Consider the following 18,768-nt stretch of genomic DNA (forward strand, 5'->3'; position numbering starts at 1 on the left):
TAAGGAACCAGAACCTACAACATGCAGATCCACAAGATCAGCTGCAGGCAAGCAAGAAGACCCAAACAGGGAGCCATGTCCAGCAGCAAGAATGAACTCTGTAGCAGCCTCACAGTAAGTTAATTTTAATGTTCACATTTTTACTTTGATTTTGTAGCAAAAGCCATAAGTTAGTAAGTACTAAAATAATGTATGATGCTTGTCGAGGACGACAACCCCAAACAGGGGAGCAGGCGACCAAGTTCACAATTTCATCATTTTACGTTCAAGTATTGTAGGTTATTTTTAGCAAGTATTTAGTTAGGAATGATGACAGAGTTCACAACCTTGAATGAATGCTGGACCTAGATATAAGCAACCTGCTTGACTACATAGCTTCGGCAAGTCCAACCAAGAGGTGATTTTCCCACTGGAGCAGGCAGTTTCCAAGACAATTTTGTCATGTTTCAAAACATCTAGTCTTGAATGTTGTTTTTTTAATAATAATAATAATAATAATAATAATAATAATAATAATGGCATTTCGGGCAGTATATCCACAGGGTGGCTCTTCGCCTGCCCGATGCTAACTAAATTTACAATTGTAAAAAGATTGAAAGATATCTAAGAATTTATATCTATATGTAAACGAGATAAAATTGTGTTTTAAGATATGCTAAAATAAATAAATGAATAAATAAATAATTAAAATTATGCCAGGTGTTCTAAAGCTCTCTTAAAAATAATGTTTTTGGTGTCTTTACAAAATTTAATATAGTCTTGGCAGCACCTCACGTTGCTGGGCAACGTGTTAAATAAACTTGCAGTCTGGTCCTGTAGAGTATTATTAATTAAAGATCTCTCTAACTGAATGCTGTTACTAGATCTTAAGCATCTTTCGTGTTGAAATACATTAAGTTTCAGATAACTTGGCCAATATGGGTTGTGAAGGGCTTTGTGAGTTGCCTTAAGTAGGTTCCATTCGCGTTGTTCCTTTACGGGAAGCCATTTGAGTTTCGTAATAGCTATTCTTGAATAGCTATTCTTGAATAACCCAGCTGAGTTCAGGAAAGCAGAAATTCGACAAACTGAGAACTGAACGCCAGCTATTGACCCAAGTAATAACTTACTATGATAAACTGTAGCCACCCCCAATACAGTATCTCCAAACTCTGAAGCAACCACCAATGCAATAATGTCCTGTGTCAAAGGAATGACAAGGAAGATTGATAAATTACCGTGTATGGCCTGAATTTGGAATGAATCACTTTCAGAACTTAAGTTATGCTTTGAAAATGTGAGCAACAGTCTTAAAACCAGTCACTTATTACTCTTGAAAGTAGTGATATACGCTCTTAGGGGCAGTAGCCAATCAGGAGGCAGGGATTATACCACGCGACCAAGGTTTTCCCATACATTCTCTTAAATTTTCAAGATCCAAGATGGCGCCTGGGTAGGTAAAACATGGCGCCCGTGACGTCACAGCGCTTGCATGCCCAAATAAGGGCAACATGAAATCGAGGTTGTCACGTGCATGGTCAAATAAGGCGCTAGCCAATGCCTGAAATCGAAGTTCGGATGTGGAAATAAAAGGGTTAGCGTGAGTATCGAGTGGGTATTGTTGTTTTGAGATTGACGCGAAGATGTCTTCAGAGGAGAGCAAGACGAAGGTGGAGGTGAATAGCGTTCCTGAGGAGGAGTTACCAGACGGCATGTCGAGAGAAGAATTTGCATCGAGAGTGATGGATGCCGTTCATGAGGGTATTCTTGGAAAGATAATGAAGAACGCCGTTTCTCGCGCGATGGATAACCTCCTGAGGAAAGAAATTACGAAGCTGGCGGATGATGTACTGAGGTTCAGAAAACTCCTGTCTGATAAGATGCTTGCCGACCAGTCAAGATCGTTTAAAGACCCAGTGTGTTTGGAGAAGTTGCCGGATGGATTTGAGGCCGGATGGGACGCGTGGAAGAGCAGTTGGGACAACAGAGAAGAGTTGGCGTACCAAGCATTTATCTAAGAAATTGCACCACTATCAGCCACAGAGTGAAAAAGCATTTTAATCATGCCTGTAATTAATAAAGATCCTTTAACGAGAGAATGTACATGGTTTGTTGTGTGATTTTTTGCATCATCTTGAGTGCTTGCACGTCATTGGTTCCCAGGTGCACGAGGGATAGCATCATGGTTTGTGGGGTGAGAAATTCTCCGTGAAAGCCTGAGGAGGATTCGAAAACGCGTCCGAAGGGCCAGACCTTGGAGAGGTCTCTTCTCATGTACCAGGGGTAGGGAAAATGTTGGGTGAGGAAGAGGAGCATGACATCCTCGTCGGGGTGGGGTTCGTCCAAACGGATTTTACAGGCCAGGGGTCTCTATGGAAAAAGAAAAATTTTTAATGCCCCGACCAGGAATCGAACCTGGGTCTTTGAGGCCACAACTCAACGTCTTAACCATTAGACCATCGAAGCGCTTACCTCTTTAGGACTTGGTTTTGGGGATGTCATCGGGAGGAAGTCCGAAATTCACGGTTTTGCAATGAGGGCAGAGTCTTTGGGAGGGTTTCAACCACCAGGTGTGGAGGGCTTTACAGCTTCCGTGAAAGAATTGGTCGCAACACGGTGTCAGGAAGTAGTCTTGGATACTGTGATTGGGAGTGTATCCTTCCTTACACCATATACATTCGAGTTTAGGAAATCGTGACATGGAGTCTGAAAATGAAACAAAAACAACTTTTTATTGGACATTCCACTTATTACAGGGTGGGACGTGTGCATGATCCTAATGACCTGCGCCCTTGTTACAAGAACGATTTCACATGATTGACACGTAACATGGCTTCTTCATAATGGCTTCCCAGAAAGATGGCTTCGTATTTTTGGTTCTCATGATTGGGATACATGCCGTAGATGGCCCCGCAACAGGTTGCCCAGACGCACCCTAGTCCCCAGGCTTCTCTCAACGGTCCCGAGAGTGTACGTACGAATTTGTCGTGGGTCCCACGTTTACCCAACTCTAGGAGCGGTAGGCGGCAGCAGGGTCTGGTTTGCTTGCATACGTAACAATGTGGGTCGGGTTCCATGTCTAAAATTGAAATAGTCGATGGTAAGTGTTATGGGTCCAGTCTACATGGAGGACTAAATCGTTAATATCGTCCTCGTCGGCGACCCCCAACCTCTCTTCCAGGAACAAAAGATCTAGTTCGTCCAGGGCCACCCCGACGATATCTAAAAATTCCCTGTACAAGGGGGTCTCTTCTCCGTCCTTCATCCGCTCTCGCACTCGCTTTCTCATGGCAGTCAACTCGGTGTTACATCGCTCTAATACTTCCATACTCACTTGGTACCTTGAGAAGCCACAGCAACGATAGTATCCACAGTCTTCTGTAATGGGCGCTCATACAAGTCAAAAAACTCAGAGTGCCTTTAACGGTCCGACTCGCTTGTTTTATACACACGGTATGATGGTGTCCAGTCTCCGACCGTGAGTGGGTGTGGTAGGGGGATACCCCCTATCCCCTGGGTCTGGGGTAACACGTGACTTCGTCTTGATCTGATTGGTTGAACGGATCTGCATAAAGCGAATCAGCGTCGTCCGCTCTTCACTCTGAGTTTTTTGACTTGTATTGAGCGCTATCATGGCCTTGAGGGAGAGACAAATCCAGAACAATTTCAGACCGAGAAAGCCTGAGGTCACCTATGAAGAAGCGATTGACCGAATGGACGAACCCTGGACTCGTTTTTACGAGGATATGAATTTTCCCATCCGGGATTTGTTGGCGGGCCGACGTTGGCTGATACAGTTTAAGGATTCAAGCCAGCTCGAGGTGATGTTACACCAGGTGTTATTCTTTATGGATGAGCAGAGGGAGAACTGGACCCGAACCCGGCACAAGTACCTTAGCATCGAGAAGTGTTTCGGCAGAACCTTGTTTAACTCGATCCTAGCTATACGCAGGAACCTTGTGTGGGACGTGAAGGTGAAGCCGCCCGTGGACCGGATCACGTTTCATAGACTTATGTTGTGCTACGGTTTCGAACCGTTTCAGTCCACGTGGACTAAGAGACAAAAGAAAACGGTGAGACGTTATGTCAGTGTCATCAACTTTTATTATAGTACTTTCAACAAATGTAATCAGAACACAATGCGAGCGATGATCGACGCGAACGATAGATTACCCAACATGTAAAAAAGAAATGTGAATTAAAAATCAGAGTGTGTTTTTACAAAAACTGTGTCTGTCTTTTCTTAGTTTGGGTTCTGTCCATGAATCAGTATGTCTTGGGCGACTCCGCGTGGGTATTCGTCGATCCATTGGAAGAACTTGCAGTTACGCTTGGGACACTTGAGATAGAGCCTGTCTGGGTTGGACTGGGAGTGGGAGGTGGCTAAGACCAGGGACTTGTTGCATAGACATCGGAAACGAGCTGGGTCGATGTTCCTGTAGCAGGGATGGGTCTGTTCTTCGACGCGTCTCAGGTAGGTGCTCACCTCTTTGGCGCCACAGGTCACATAACACTTGGTGTAGAATCTGGAAGAGGGGCATCGGTAATACTCCCACCAGGTACCACCTTCGGGGGTTTTCACTCTTCCATATTCCATGGGTACCATGCAACGCGGGCAGGTGTAATCTTGGGTTTTCAGTTGGTTCAGGAACTGATCGGGGTCGAATTCCTGCAACACTTGTACTTCGGTGAATTCTCCTTGGTCATCCACTTCAGGTGGTAATTCTACGAGGTCGTCTTTCTTGAATTTGTCGAGTCCCATGGGTTCCAGGACTTGCATGGTTCGAGGAGGTGATTCTCTTATCACGGTCAGGCATCCGCCTTGAATGGCAGGTAGCTTTGAGTCTATACGAGGAAGATAGAGATTGAGTTAGTATCCCAACAGGGTGTTTTCCCGTAGCATGGTTTCTAGGATGTGTGTGGTTTTTCGCACGTTTTTGGGGGTCAGTCTTTGCCTTCGCTTGTAATGGTTACTTTTCATTTGGCTTTTGACTTCCTGACGTTTGATCGAAAAGGCGCTCCATGGCTGCGAGAAGCCTTTGAGAGGGACGGTGGTCCAACTGACAGAGTCCGGTGTGATCTCTTTGAAGAGGACGCGTTCGTTGAAACGTAGTCTGGAACGAGGTTTTTTGAATAACCATCTATCTAAAGTGGATTGTAGTTTACCTCCTACTTGTCCTTCCACTCTCTTGGGTAGGAGCAGTTTCAGTTTCTTACGTGCCTCCTTCTTTTTGGAGGATTTTTTCTTTTTCCTGTCGGGTTCGACGTGTGAATCCATGACGACTGCTGAAAAGTGACTCGTGATGGAATGCGTGGTTCGACTTTATGGACGTTTTTTACGACCAATCGGTGACGTGTGGTGTGATGGGATCATGTGACGGTCTTCGTTTCGATTGGTGGATTGAAAAAGGGCACGCGATCCGTGAAAGTACGGAGTGAAAGTGGATCCACGGCACGGGTATAAAAGGAGCCCGTTTGACGCGGTGAATCATTCTCGACTTGCTCTTGACGCGGTGATGACTCATAGGATTTTGGATGACAGAGACTTTGAAGAGATCATTGAAGATCTGAGGCGATATTTGAATCTAGCTTCTGACAATTTGGCTGTAATCGAAAAAGAAGGCAAGAAGTCACCCTATACGAGGATAATTAACTTGGAATTGCACGTTGTTGATCTCTTGTTCTCTAGGCTTCGAAGACACCTGACTGACTGGGGGGACCCGAAGCACCATCCTGAATTGTCGTATCTAGGAAGAAAGAGGTTTGACGAGGCAAGAGATGACTTACTATAGCAACTCGAACCAGATTCGGGACCTAGTGGAGCGGATCGTGGATCAGAAGGTACACACTTTAAGAGATCTCGATGCCATTCCGGAAGCCAAAGTGGACATGTACATTTTTGACAATCTCTTCGAACCGTTAGGACAAATACCCGATTGTCTGTGGTCTTTCGAGCTCTTGATGAGACGTCGTCCTGACTGGGGTGGTACGATTTTGGAGATGATGAAGAGGAACGAAAATGTGTATTTGTTCTGTGGTGAGTGGTGTCGCGTGATGTACAGAAGTAGTAGCGGTCAATTCAAATTCATTCATTGTCGGGATCCCGCCCTGGACGCCGAGCGTTCCTGTTTGATCGCCACGGATAACCTCACGTACATGATGAATAATGCCATCCATGATCTGTTTGAACCCTTGCGGTTCGCTCGAGACCTATCACGACGGGTGATGGAGTCAGACAAGAGTCCCAGGGTGGAGGAGATACTGACTTTCAACAGGTGCGCTCACAAGGAAACGTGTCTGAAGTTGGAAGAGTTGATCTACGATGTCATGCGTCAGCGTGATCTGTGGAAGGATCGGTTTTTCTTCCGTGCCCTCGAAGCTGATGAGGATGACCTTGTGGTGAGTGTAGAGAGAGTATGCGACAAGCATTCTATGTGAAGGGGGACGAGGAGGAAGCCCTGAAGTGGAGACCCGGTAAAGGGGATTGTGGTTGGAGAAACTGTAAATATTATGCCATGGATACCTATGAGGAAGACTGTGATAATGAGTATGGTCTAGAATGTAAGAACTCGGAATATGTTCAATACTTTTCAGATTCAGACTAGTCTCTTTGCCTTCTTTTTCTTTTAGCCAATCAGAGTTGTTTTTTCGTAAGAACCAATCAGGCACGACGTTTTTGTACATATAAGAAAGTCGAAATAAAAAAATTGGGTTCAAATCATTATGTCTCATGCCTTGAGTTGGTTGATCTCGAGAGTGTGTGCGACCATGGCCGATCGATGGTGTTGGACAACCTTGTGTTCCAAGTGCACTAGAGTCTACGATCGATACGGTAAGGGTGAACCCATCCCTGACCATTTCAGTGATTCGCCCTTGGAGGTGTTTGACTATACCGACGTCGAACCCAACGTGATGCGTTTTGTCGTTTATATCTTGTGGTTGAAACGGCAACCCGATTCATTTAAGAAGTATCTCGAGGTACGTGAGCAGCGTTTCGAGTTGTGGAGACAGTGCGTTTACAAACTTTATCGACTATGAAGAAAGGTCAAAAGAAGCAGAAGCCGCTTTCGACAGGTACGTTACTGGGACGGTATCGGGATCCTTCTAGACCCGGTAGTCTGGGCGGTCTGACGCGATTCGCCAAGGCTAATAAGATCTCGGTACGACGTGCTCGCGAGGTCTTGCAACGGGATTTGGGGAACACGTTGCACAAACCCAGACGTCGTCGTTTTCCCACGGTCCCGGTGGTGGTGTTCGGCATCGACGAGCAGTGGACGGCCGACTTGATCGAGGTGATCAATATTTCAAGGTACAATCGAGGGTATCGTTATCTCTTGACGGTGGTGGACGTGTTTTCCAAGCACGCCTTGGTCCAGCCTTTGAAGAGCAAGACGGGTAAAGCGGTGACGGAAGCCATGGATAAGATCTTGAAAGGAGGTAGAAAACCCATCAATCTGCAGACGGACGACGGGAAGGAATTCTACAACAAGACGTTTCAGGATTTGATGAAGCGGAAAGGCATTCATCATTTTTCGACGCGTGGGGATACGAAATCCAGTGTGGTGGAACGATTCAATCGGACCCTGAAAGAACGTTTGTACCGATACTTCACCGTGCAGAATACGATGAAGTTTGTGCCCGTGTTACAAGATCTTGTCCGAGGGTACAATCGATCGTATCATCGCAGTATCAAGATGGCTCCCGATCAAGTGACTTTAGCCAATAGCGAGGACGTGTGAGAGACTCTTTACGGGAAGAAAAAAGGAAAAAAATCGAGACGACCTCCACTGAAAGTCGGGGATCGTGTGAGACTGAACAAGAAGTTCCGACAGTTCAAGAAAGGGTATTTACCCGGTTGGACCGAAGAGGTGTTTGTGATACGCAGGGTGCGTCCTGGTAAGGTCACCACGTACAAGGTGGAAGAATGGGACGGCACGGCGGTCAAGGGCATGTTTTACGCGCAGGATTTGCAAAAGGTGTCCGTGAGGGACGACGATCTGTTCCGCATCGACAAGATCGTCAAACGAAAAGGGGATAAAGTCTTGGTGCGTTGGAAAGGTTGGCCAGTCAAGTACGACAGTTGGGTGGATAAAAAAGGCTTGTACGTGACCAAAAAGCCAAAGACAAAAAAATGAAAGACTTTTACGTGCAGTTGCTGAGCAATGCCAGCACGGGCGAGTTCACGGACAACAAGGCCAACAGTTTCAAGAACCGTCTGCCGTACCCGCTCCTGTTTGAATCCGACAAGGAATGGAAAGTGGGATTGGCGAGCGTGTCTTACCCGATCCCTCCGTCACGACCGCATCAAGTACCGGTCCCTCAAGCGCACGACTTTGGTGACAACGATTATGTGTTCGGTATTGAGTGGAGTGGACCATTGAAACGTTCAGGTTGCAAGACGATGGTTTTACGTGGAGTCCTTCGCGATACAGCGTACCATTCAGCGTCACCGGGAAGGAACTGAACCGTGACCTACACAAAGTGACGAGTGGTAGATCTCTCATGCAATACCTCATCAATCGTTTTCACGAACGCATGTATCATTACATGGATCGCGCCAACGAAAGTCTACGAGCGCCGGAGAGGAAAAAATACTACCCCGTGTTCCGATGGGAGGGGAACGATTTGATTCTTGACAACACCGACACGTTCCTCAGCGAGTCCGGAGACAGAAAACGTCCCAGAGTGTATTTTGGTCCTAAACTGGTCAAGAAGTTGGGTTTGATTCGCGAGGAATCGTATTACTCCGTTCACTTGAACGTGAATATGATCAAGATCTTTCCCAACGATACCGTTCTGTCTGATTTCAAGAAAGACTGGACCGACCATAGCGACAATCGATCTCATAACTTTTGGAATGTGACCAGCCACGGAGTGTTACAGCTCAGTCCCTATTGCAACTGGCGCTTCAGTTACCTGGACGAGGAATACACCAAGACCTATCATCGTGGAGTCGTCATTCATCCGGACCTCCCTACGCCTCGCAGTCCCATGTACCTGTATTCGAATGTGGGTCGTAGCACCATCACGGGGAATCGAGTCACGGACCTCTTGAGAGAAGTCCCCCACGACCCGATCAAGATGACGTACGAACCGACTCAGATTCAATATAAACCCGTGCGCAGCAACGTTTTGGATATAGTGGAGGTGCAATTGGCCGAGAACGACGGATGATTGGTGGACTTTGAATCGGGCGTGACGTCGGTGACATTACACTTTAAGTATGAATGAGTCTGCCGACGAGTTTTACGTGCAACTGATGAGCAATGCCAGTACGAGCGAGTTTCCGGACAACAAGGCCAACAGTTTCAAGAACGGTCTGCCGAACCCGTTGCAGTTGAGAGAGTCGGGATGGAAAGTGGGTATCAGCGACCTCTCGTTTCCGTCCGTGGTGCGTAAGATGGACTTGAAAGATTCTCTTCTGTTTGAAATCTGGTGGATCGATATGGTGAACGCGGATCGAAACATATACACGCAGGTCTCTTCAGTGACGAGAGAGGGCGATTTGGAATTCACGCCGAGGAATGGTACCGAGTTACTGAACATGATACGAGATCGATACATGCATAGGTTGAGATCCAGAACGGATGCCGACGTGACCATGTACAAGAAAAAGAGCAAACCAGACGATCCCACCGAATTGCTGTACACGGTCATGCATAGGGCCGAGAATGGAGAGTGCGTCCTGGACAACTCGAGAACGTGCCTCAGCCTCCTCCATGGTAAATGCGTCTTTCCCCAAATGTCCATCGGCATCGAATTGGCCAAGAAGATGAAATGGGTCAAGATGGGAACGTTGCAAAACGGACGACCGGGTTACGTCTTGGGACCCCACTTGAGGAAAGAATTTCCCAAGGAAGTCATACCCACGGCCATGGACTTGATCATAGGACAGAATGACGGGGACGAGACATTTTACAAGATCGACCCGGACACATTACATTTGAGTTGTTTCATCAATTGGGTCTTCACGGACCTGGATCGCAGTTACGAGGAAGCGTTCGGTCACGAGCGTCGTTCCTTGTTCGTGTATTCGAATGCGGGACAGAGTATGGTGACGGGGAATCAAGTCACGGACATGTTGAAACAAGTTCGTTACGATCCGGACGTGGTCGACCTTCAACCGAGACACATCCTATATCTACCGGTGCGCACGACCTTTTTGGACATTGTCGAGACGTAGGTGTCTGAGAACGACGGACGACTGGTGGACTTTGCGTCTGGCGTGACCACGATCACGTTGCATTTCAAAAAAGGATGAGTGATTTTTACGTCAGCTTACCCAGTCACAGTAGTAAGAGCGAGTTCCCTGACAACAAACCGAACCATTTCAAGATCAGGTTACCACACCCCATACGCCTGAATGGAAACGGAGGATGGAAAGTGAGAATGAGTAGCATCGCCATGCCGGATGCGCACGTGTCGCTGCCTTCCTTCACCGCTTCTACGGATAAAACCATATTGTCCTTTTCCGCATGGAGACGCATAGAATCGATTAGCCGCTACACGTATGGAGAAGCTTACTTCGACACGGAGGACCTCAAGAAGGTGTTCTACAACGTGGACAGTATTGGACTCATGAAATCCATGATCGCCTATTTCGATCGACAACGCGTCTTCAAACAATCTGGACCCAAATTTGGAGCCAAATATGTCACGAGTGATGGGAAAAGAACATACGTCAGGTTAAAGTGGGAAGGCGAAGACCTGGTCACGGACAACAAAAACATCTTACGTCCGGTCACGCTTGTTCCTGCATTCCACGTCAATGTTGAACTGGCTTGTAAAATGGGATGGCTCGAAAAGAACGGCAACGGTTATAATCTGGGACCTAACTTGCAGATCGAATTTTTTGACGATGTCATTCCAGACATTAGCGTCGTCGGGGACGTACATGACGCTGACGGATTACCTGCCTTTTGGGCTGTCATCACAGACAAAGGAGGACATGGAGATTTTTTGAAACTCAGCATCTATTCCAATTGGCGTTTTCTGAACCTGAACGAAGCTTTCGAGGTGGTGGTGGGAAACAGTTCGCGATCTTTGTTCGTCTACTCCGACGTGGGTGGAAGTGGCGTGGTGGGAAATCAGGTCACGGATTTACTGAGAGAGGTCAACTTGATTCGAAGAGGTGCGGGTGTCCAGTATTTCGAGCCTTACCACATTCAATATATTCCCGTGCGCAAAGACGTCATTGACATAATAGAGGTGCAAGTGGCTGAGACAACTGGAGAACTGACGACCTTTGGAGAGGGCAATACGATCGTGACGTTACACTTTAAGAAAGAATGATCGGTGGAACGCTGGTACGATTTCATCCCGATAAAATAAAGCAATCTGGAGACGGATTCGGCATGGCTTGGAGAGGTGTCAAGAAACGAGGTCCCGGCATTCTCCGAGACTTTCTCACCGAGGCGGCCACGGAGGGTCTGAAAGGTTTAAATTCAGGCGGCAAGGGAGGAAAGCCCAATTGGAGAGGTGGACTCGCCGGGGTCAAGAGAGGAGCGAGACGTGCCGTGAAACGTAAAGCGACGCAAGAGATCAAACGGGCGTTGGCGAAAAAAGTGAGAAAAGACCTATTTGGAGTATGAATCCCATTTACTCGAGGCGCGTGAGACTTATCCCGATACGACGAACGTATAAAGGCGGATCGATCTTCCTGTCCCGATCAAAACGCCCGAACTATCGTTGGGTGCAGTCGGCCCTGAGAAGGAGACGAAGACGACGTAGACGATGACGGACCTCGTGGCTCATGCCCGGTCGGCGGGGGTTCGTAACCCTCGCCTGAACATGTTCAGTACCCCTTCCACGGATGTCAGCATGTCGTCTCGACGTTTGGTGAGAATCAACCCGCTCAATACGGGGATCAATCCAGTGACCTTCCAAGTCGATCCTCAAGAAGACTTTATCGACTTGAACGAGAGTTTCTTCGAGGTGGAATTGACCGTCAAGAAAACTAACAACACGAATCTGCTGACGGCGAATGTCATGGGACTCGCCAACAATCTGGCCCACACCCTCTTCAAACAGATCAATGTGAGATTGAATGGTACTCTCATCAGCCCCCAGACGGATACTTACTACCTCAAAGCCTACATCGAGACACTGTTGAACTACGACAGAGACGACGGTGAATCGATCCTGACACCCAGCGGTTGGTACAACTGTCTCGGTGTACCCGACGACGGAGATGCCGATGAATTGACTGCAAATCAGCTGAATTTTGCTGCTCCTCACGCTGACTATACTGCTTTACCTCAAGATCTCAAGAACGTGGTCCTGGGACGATCCCAGTTTCTGGATGGAGAAGCCGTGACTTTGAGGTTCAAACCTTTCCTGGAAGTGTTTCATCTCAGCAAGTTACTGTTACCTGGCGTACAGATCCAGATCGACATGTACTTCAATACCCCAGCCATGTGGACCATCCGTTGGGCCGGTGCCGATACTCTCAGACTGACTGAAGCCGACGTGAAAGTGAGATTGTTCGTGTCTCAAGTGAGAGTGACTCCCTCGGTGTACCGAGAGATCATGACCAGTCTGAAAGGTGGAAGAGTGGCCACTTACCCCACGGTGAGAGGTGAAATTCGCACTTACTCGCATCCCAACGACAATCGTCATTTTGAGTGCAGCAATCCTTTCCACAGTAAACTACCTAATAGACTAGTGGTGGTGTTGTTGAAACAAGTGGCCTTCAACGGAACCATCACCGAGAGTCCGTTCAATTTTGGAAAATTCAATCTGGCTTCCATCAAACAATTAGTGAGAGGTGAAGAGTACCCCTACGAGACCTTGGAACTTCAACACGATGGGGACAGTAAAGATCAGAGAGGCTACTACAAATTCCTACAAGCCTCAGGAGCGTTGTGCAGGGGAAAAGGAAACATGGTGAGAAAAGTGGATTGGGGGAACGGCAAGAGATGCAACATGTTTGTATTTGACAACACGGCCAATGGATGTTTGGACAGTCCAGTGTTGAATCCCAAGCAGGAAGGTGAACTGCGTCTTGTGATCGATTTTGGAGCCAATCCGGGAGAAAACCTGACTATCTTGTTGTACGGCGAATTCGAGAACTTGCTGGAGATCAACGAGAACCGAGTCGTCATCTACGACGTGTACCAATGAGAAGAAAAAATGGAGAAAGTAGCCTTGAATAATGTACAATTGGATCATTTGGCACGGACGAATCCGTCCCTACGCTGTGTATTTTACGGCACGGTACCTTGCGATCGACTTCCCAGGGCACTGCCCCAAGAAGGACCGACCACTTACATCGTGAACACGGACCCTCACGATAAACCGGGCGTGCATTGGATCGCTTTGTGGGCCGACAAGAACAAAATGCGAGATACTGGACAGTTACGGTCTACCGTTGGACGCGTACGGAACCGCCGAACCGATCCAAGAATGGTTGGACCGTCATTTCAAGTACGAGATTCACAACGGCAGGAGTCTACAGTCCCTGTTCAGTCAGAGTTGCGGCGGTTACGCCCTGATGTTCCTGATCGACCGAGCCGAAGGTCGTGACATGAACGATTTCTTGAGTCGTTTTAAGAAAAACGAGTTTGTGGAGAACGATCGTAAAGTAGGACACATGTTAGAACGTTTGATCGTGGACGAGTTGGCCTGGCGCAAGATTTGTAAAACCCCGTGTCACCAGGACACGCGCGGTTCCTCCAGAGGAGTGCGTCATTTGTTATAAAGTAAGCTGTTCGAAATAAAAGACGTTCATTTTCGAGAGAACAAGGATGTTGCGTAGTGAATTCAGATGGTTCCATCGATTCTTAGAACTGTGTCGAGAAGAGTATACGAAATTGTCCTCGGACGATCCTCTTCGACAGGTCATGGAACGCATTTTGGATTGCGACAGTTACCGTCGAGTCCGATTCATACTGGACCAGGAAAAAGATCATTGGCTTCGATACGTTCTGTTCCACCTGAGTATCAGAGCCAGACTTCAAACGAACGCTAGTAGAGATTACAAGTGTTACCCGTATTGGCACGTTCTTCGCTACGGCAATAAGTCCTTACGCCATCACTTTGTGAGTGCCTAAAGGTGCGGTGTAAACCCAAATCGTTCATTATGGAGTTACTAACAAAACAAGACATGTCATGGATCTTCAGTTTCGAGGGCATAGACACTTGGACGACGTGATAGCCAGGTTAGAAAAACGGTACGGAAAAGCTGGTAAAAAGACGCCTCAACCCAGTACGGCTCATTTCAAGAAAAACCAACCGCCGAAAAGACGTCTCGATCTTAAAATACTTCAACCCGCCAGAAGACAAGTGTCTTTTCAACCGCCGGCTGTCCTTCACACAGGTGAATTACCGGCTACTGTGACCACCCGTAGGAAACACAAGAAAGCGCCCACCATGCCGAGGCTTTCCGAGAAAGAAGATAGGAAAAGAAGAATGAAAAAGAGGCATTGGTACGAAGACAAGTTCGGAGACTTGAGTAAATTCGCCAAGAAACCTCGAAAAAGGAGATCGGCGCCTGCCAAGCGTCCCAAGAGAGCCGCCGCCAAGAGAGCCATGGCCAAGATCAAGAGTCATGCCAAGAAAAAACCCATCTGTTTCAATCGTAAGGTCACCCTATTGGGTCTGTTGAGACGCATCCCGGCCGTCAAGACCCCATTGGCCAAGTTGTTCGGATAAAAACGGAGCGTCTCGAGACAGGGGGCCATTCAAAGATCATGGAACGACGCAAAGCGTTTCGATTTCACACTCCGTCGAGTTTGTTGATAGCGGGTCCGTCTGGGTGCGGCAAGACGGTGTTCACTACCAAACTGCTCTTGGAGAACGGAGACTTGTTCCAACAGACACCGAAGAGTATTCATTACTGCTACGGATCGTGGCAAGATGGTTTCCAAAAGCTCAAGAAGGGTGGGGTCAAGTTTCACGAAGGCATCCCCGAAAGCGAACAGTTACCCAGATGGTTTCCTGGAGGGGGTGTGTTGGTCCTGGACGACCTGATGGACGAGGGTGGCAACGACAAGCGCGTGTTGGATCTCTTCACCAAACACTCGCATCATCGGAACATCACGGTGCTTTACCTGTGCCAGGATCTATTCCCCAACAGAAAATTCGCCAAGACCATTTCCCGAAACGCTCATTACATCGCGGCTTTCAAGAACCCTCGGGATCAGTTGGGGATACGAAATCTATTACTGCAATCGTTTCCCACGCAATGGCAGGACGTGTTGGACACGTTTCGAAAGGTCACTGATCGACCTTACGGTTACATGCTATTGGATCTTCATCCAGCCACTCAGGACGATCAACGCGTCCTCAGCCATGTGCCAAAAGACGAAGGATTCGTACGATGCCATCAGTTTGCTACACCGTCATGCTGAGGAGCGAGGTCGAGTGGTTTCCACTTTTCATTGTCATTTGTAAGACCAGACTCAAATACTGCATGAATCCCAATGAGCTGGACTACGAACCGATGAGACAGGTCACAGAATGCGAGAGTTACCGTCAAGTGAGGTCCATCATAAACGCATATAATGGTGAAGGTTTCGATGATTTGGTTCATAAGCAACGAGAACTCGCCGAGAACAAGATAGAAAGAGAGAGGGGAATGGATAAAAATGAGCTCTTATGGTAGTGACGATTTCAACCTATCGGCTCTGAACGATTATTCGCCTTGGGGGACACCGAATCGGACGATTACTCCGATTCCGCCTGCAGCGGGTGTGGGTGTGAGTCTTCACGCTCTTTCACCGCTATCGTCACTGCCGACACCACCCCTGCCAAATGTCTCGCCCGTCGGAGTAGGCACTCCTGGCTCGGGTGTGTCACAGACCAATGTCACGGCAGGTGTCGGTAGTGCTGGATCATTGTCGCGCTCCAACGTCACAGTGGGTGTCGGTGCACCCAGGATAACAGACTCCACACCTTTGGCACGTGCTGTTCGAGGAGGGAAACGACCGAGACGCGTCCCACGTCAAAATACACCGACGTCCTCCAGTGATTCCGGCAGCCGTAGAAGAAGTAGCGCTAGTGGTAGTGGAAGACGCAGAGGTAGAGGTAGAGGCGGAGGTGGAGGTGGAGGCGGAGGAGGGGGAGGTGGAGGTGCAGGAGGTGGAAGTGGTGGTGACTCCACACCGCCTTCGTCGATTCAATCGGGTCGAGGAGGAAGAAGGAGGCGAGGAGACCGTGTTCTCGACCAAGCCCAGATGCAGCAACAATTGGAAGAGATTTTACGCCAACAACAACAGACGGCCGCGGGTCGTCGCATTGCGGGCATCACAACCACCAATACGATCACGACTACCTATAAAAACGGACAACGTCCTACCGTCACACGCAATTCGACCAGTGTACGTAACTGAGAACAACCATGAGAAGACGCCGTCGTCGACAGAAAAGGAGAAAGCAATTGGGCGGTGCTCTTGCAAATGCCTTGTCTGCGATGTTACCCATTGGCAAAGGGGCTGCCTTGGGATTGGCCAAAGCGTTGGGCGGCCGCGCCGTGAAAACAGGAATCCGAGCTGGAACGACCGCCGCCATTGGTGCTGCGGGAGTAGGCGTGGGTCGCAGGATATGAAGACTCGTGAGACTTAAGAAAAGACGACCCCCTCGCCGATGAAAAACCATTCGAATCAAGATGTTGAGGAGTGAAGTCGAGTGGTTCCCCTACTTCCTGCATCTATGCCGATGCTCTCGCTCTTACTGGGATGCGACCAGCATGGATCACGAAGACATGAAACGTATCGCGGACGAGTGCGATAGTTACCGACAAGTCCAGGACATCCTGAACCAATCCATAGAAACTGCCTTCAAGGACGAGATCTGGGAATACGAGCAACAGGTTAAAAGGATCAAACGTCCCGATAGAAAGTCAGACTACGTTTGGCACTGGTTAGAGAAGAGTCATGAGTACTTCTGTATGTTTATTGGATGAGCCTTTCAACACCGTGGTGGATTTGGATTCCCTGAAACGTTTGGACGGTTTGTACGCTTTCTACCACAAGTATTGGTGGTGTCGAAGGACGATGTTCGGTTACTTCAAGTTGTGCAACGCCATTCTCAACGGACTGGCCTTACTGGTTGTGGCCGTGAGTATCGTCTTGGGATCCGTGTGGAAAGACGGGTACACGGTGGTAGGATTGACGGCTTTTGCCACCTTACTGAGAGGATGGAACGATTTCAAGAAGTATTCGTTCAAGATGGACATGGCCCAATTCGCTTACACGACGTATGAAAAGACGCTGACAGAACTCAGGAACTACGCTCTGGGTGGTGTGGAGGAATTGGATGGCTTTTTGACCAAGATGCAAACGTTGGACGACGTGGTGACGGATTTCACATCTCCCACGTACGACCGATACGTTCGAGACTACGACATACGATTTCGTCACGTGCCGCTATAAAAAATGACATCGCAGTCATAATCTTCATTCGTAACCAACATGCCCAAGAGGTCGAGGAGAAAGAAAACGTCTTCGAGAAGGCGTAGAACCACTAAAACCAAAAGAAGACGGTACCAAACGGGAGAAGGGGCTGTCAGTGTGGTGGCGGGTTTACCCAAGGCGGCTTGGAGTATCACCAAAGGCATCGGAAGCCTGAGAGCCAAACAAGAAGCGAAACATACCAAAAGGATGTTGGAACGGATGAGACGAGGCGAAAAGTGGGTTGAAGGTGGCGAATCGTTCCGTTGCTCCATCATGTGAAAATAAAAGGACGAGGATCAGCGTCGTACACCTCACTCGTCACCATGAGGGCTCGTAGGAGGAAGAGGAAACAAAGAGGTGGAGGTCTATCTCCGGCGGAAGCCGCGATTCTGAAAGGAAGATTCAAACAACTAGCTCAAGGTTACAAAAAATACCAAAGAGCCAGACGACAATTTGCCAGAGATAGTTATGGTCCATTTGGCATATGGAATCCTATCTACCTGAGAATGGCAAGAAAAATGGGATAAAAGGAGTACGTCAACACCCTCGTGCACATAAGGCCACGATGAAGCGGTTACGACGACAACGTCATTTCTTGACGCACGTCCTGAAGGAAGCCAATCGAAACAAACGTCAACGGATGTTGCAATTCGCCGACAAAGATCAGATCAACGCCATCAGCGAGATGGTTCTCAATTTGCTAAAAAAGAGGGTCCCCATCAACGCAACGACTTATGGGAAACTGAAAAGACATAAAAAGGTTTTGCGTGAAGTGGGTAGACGCAAAAACTCTCTCAAACGTCGAAGAGAACATCTCCTGAGCCAAAACAGAGCGGGGTTCTGGAGTGGATTACACGGTTGTTTCAAAGCATGTTGTGTACGGTGAAAGGACGCAGCGAGGACGGTTACCCGCTGGAGGGGATCGACGTCATACCCAATTTCCCACCGAGAGAAGATGAGTCCAATACCATTCCTAAACTCGTGCAGTTGTTGCAGACGCCAATCGTCGCGAAGCCCGATGGAAAGACTCGTACGAGTTCTTGAACAAGAGATACCACGACCTGTATCAAGAGTACATGGCTTTAAAGTTCGGTGACTTCTGCCAATCCTGTCAAACGAAACGAGATACCACGCCGCCCGGTGGGTGCATCGAGTTGTGCAGGGAATGCGGTAAAGGCAAGCAAACCGTTCAAAGTCTCAAACTCGAGTTGGAAAAGAAAGACGAATCCATACGGTACTGGCAAGACTGTTACGAGACGGCCTTGAGAGAATTGTCCGAGTTTCCTGACACGACCTTGAGTCAGGTATGAACGAAGTCATGCTGGTACCCGTTCAAGAATTCAATCGTCTGCAAGATTATTACAAGGGTAAGATCACCAAGAGCGCCTTGTTGAAC

General features: G+C 48.2%; 5 protein-coding genes, 1 long non-coding RNA gene, 1 other non-coding gene and 3 pseudogenes across 7 annotated transcripts in view; 7 read left to right on the top strand and 3 right to left on the bottom strand.

Annotated features, from left to right (window-relative positions):
- LOC110048775 (uncharacterized) overlaps positions 1–18,768 on the bottom strand; it is a 63,713-nt gene that overhangs the window by 9,745 nt on the left and 35,200 nt on the right. The window lies entirely within an intron of this gene.
- LOC149106018 (uncharacterized) lies at positions 1,623–1,997 on the top strand. Its single transcript, XM_089297310.1, has one exon. The coding sequence runs from the start codon at positions 1,623–1,625 to the stop codon at positions 1,995–1,997; it is 375 nt and encodes a 124-aa protein (XP_089153436.1).
- Positions 2,027–2,661, bottom strand: LOC149106019 (uncharacterized). The gene is made up of 2 exons (XM_089297326.1): positions 2,452–2,661; positions 2,027–2,349 (listed from the first exon to the last, which is right to left on the bottom strand). Exons 1-2 carry the CDS (start codon positions 2,479–2,481, stop codon positions 2,053–2,055), a joined length of 327 nt encoding a protein of 108 aa, XP_089153452.1. The 5' UTR covers positions 2,482–2,661; the 3' UTR covers positions 2,027–2,052.
- Positions 2,374–2,445, bottom strand: Trnah-gug (transfer RNA histidin (anticodon GUG)). The gene has a single exon. It is a non-coding gene; the product is annotated as a tRNA-His (tRNA).
- On the top strand, positions 5,758–6,597 carry LOC149106021 (uncharacterized; annotated as a pseudogene).
- On the top strand, positions 8,081–9,210 carry LOC149106022 (uncharacterized; annotated as a pseudogene).
- LOC149106023 (uncharacterized) lies at positions 9,524–10,431 on the top strand (annotated as a pseudogene).
- On the top strand, positions 14,670–15,472 carry LOC149106024 (uncharacterized). Its single transcript, XM_089297305.1, has one exon. The coding sequence runs from the start codon at positions 14,670–14,672 to the stop codon at positions 15,327–15,329; it is 660 nt and encodes a 219-aa protein (XP_089153431.1). The 3' UTR covers positions 15,330–15,472.
- Positions 15,556–16,502, top strand: LOC149106025 (uncharacterized). The gene has a single exon (XM_089297302.1). The coding sequence runs from the start codon at positions 15,567–15,569 to the stop codon at positions 16,308–16,310; it is 744 nt and encodes a 247-aa protein (XP_089153428.1). The 5' UTR covers positions 15,556–15,566; the 3' UTR covers positions 16,311–16,502.
- On the top strand, positions 16,820–17,351 carry LOC149106026 (uncharacterized). Its single transcript, XM_089297307.1, has one exon. The coding sequence runs from the start codon at positions 16,854–16,856 to the stop codon at positions 17,349–17,351; it is 498 nt and encodes a 165-aa protein (XP_089153433.1). The 5' UTR covers positions 16,820–16,853.

The sequence above is a fragment of the Orbicella faveolata genome, unplaced genomic scaffold (assembly GCF_042242905.1).
Source record: "Orbicella faveolata isolate gen_17 unplaced genomic scaffold, um_ofav_v1 contig_3, whole genome shotgun sequence".
NCBI classification, from domain to species: domain Eukaryota; kingdom Metazoa; phylum Cnidaria; class Anthozoa; order Scleractinia; family Merulinidae; genus Orbicella; species Orbicella faveolata.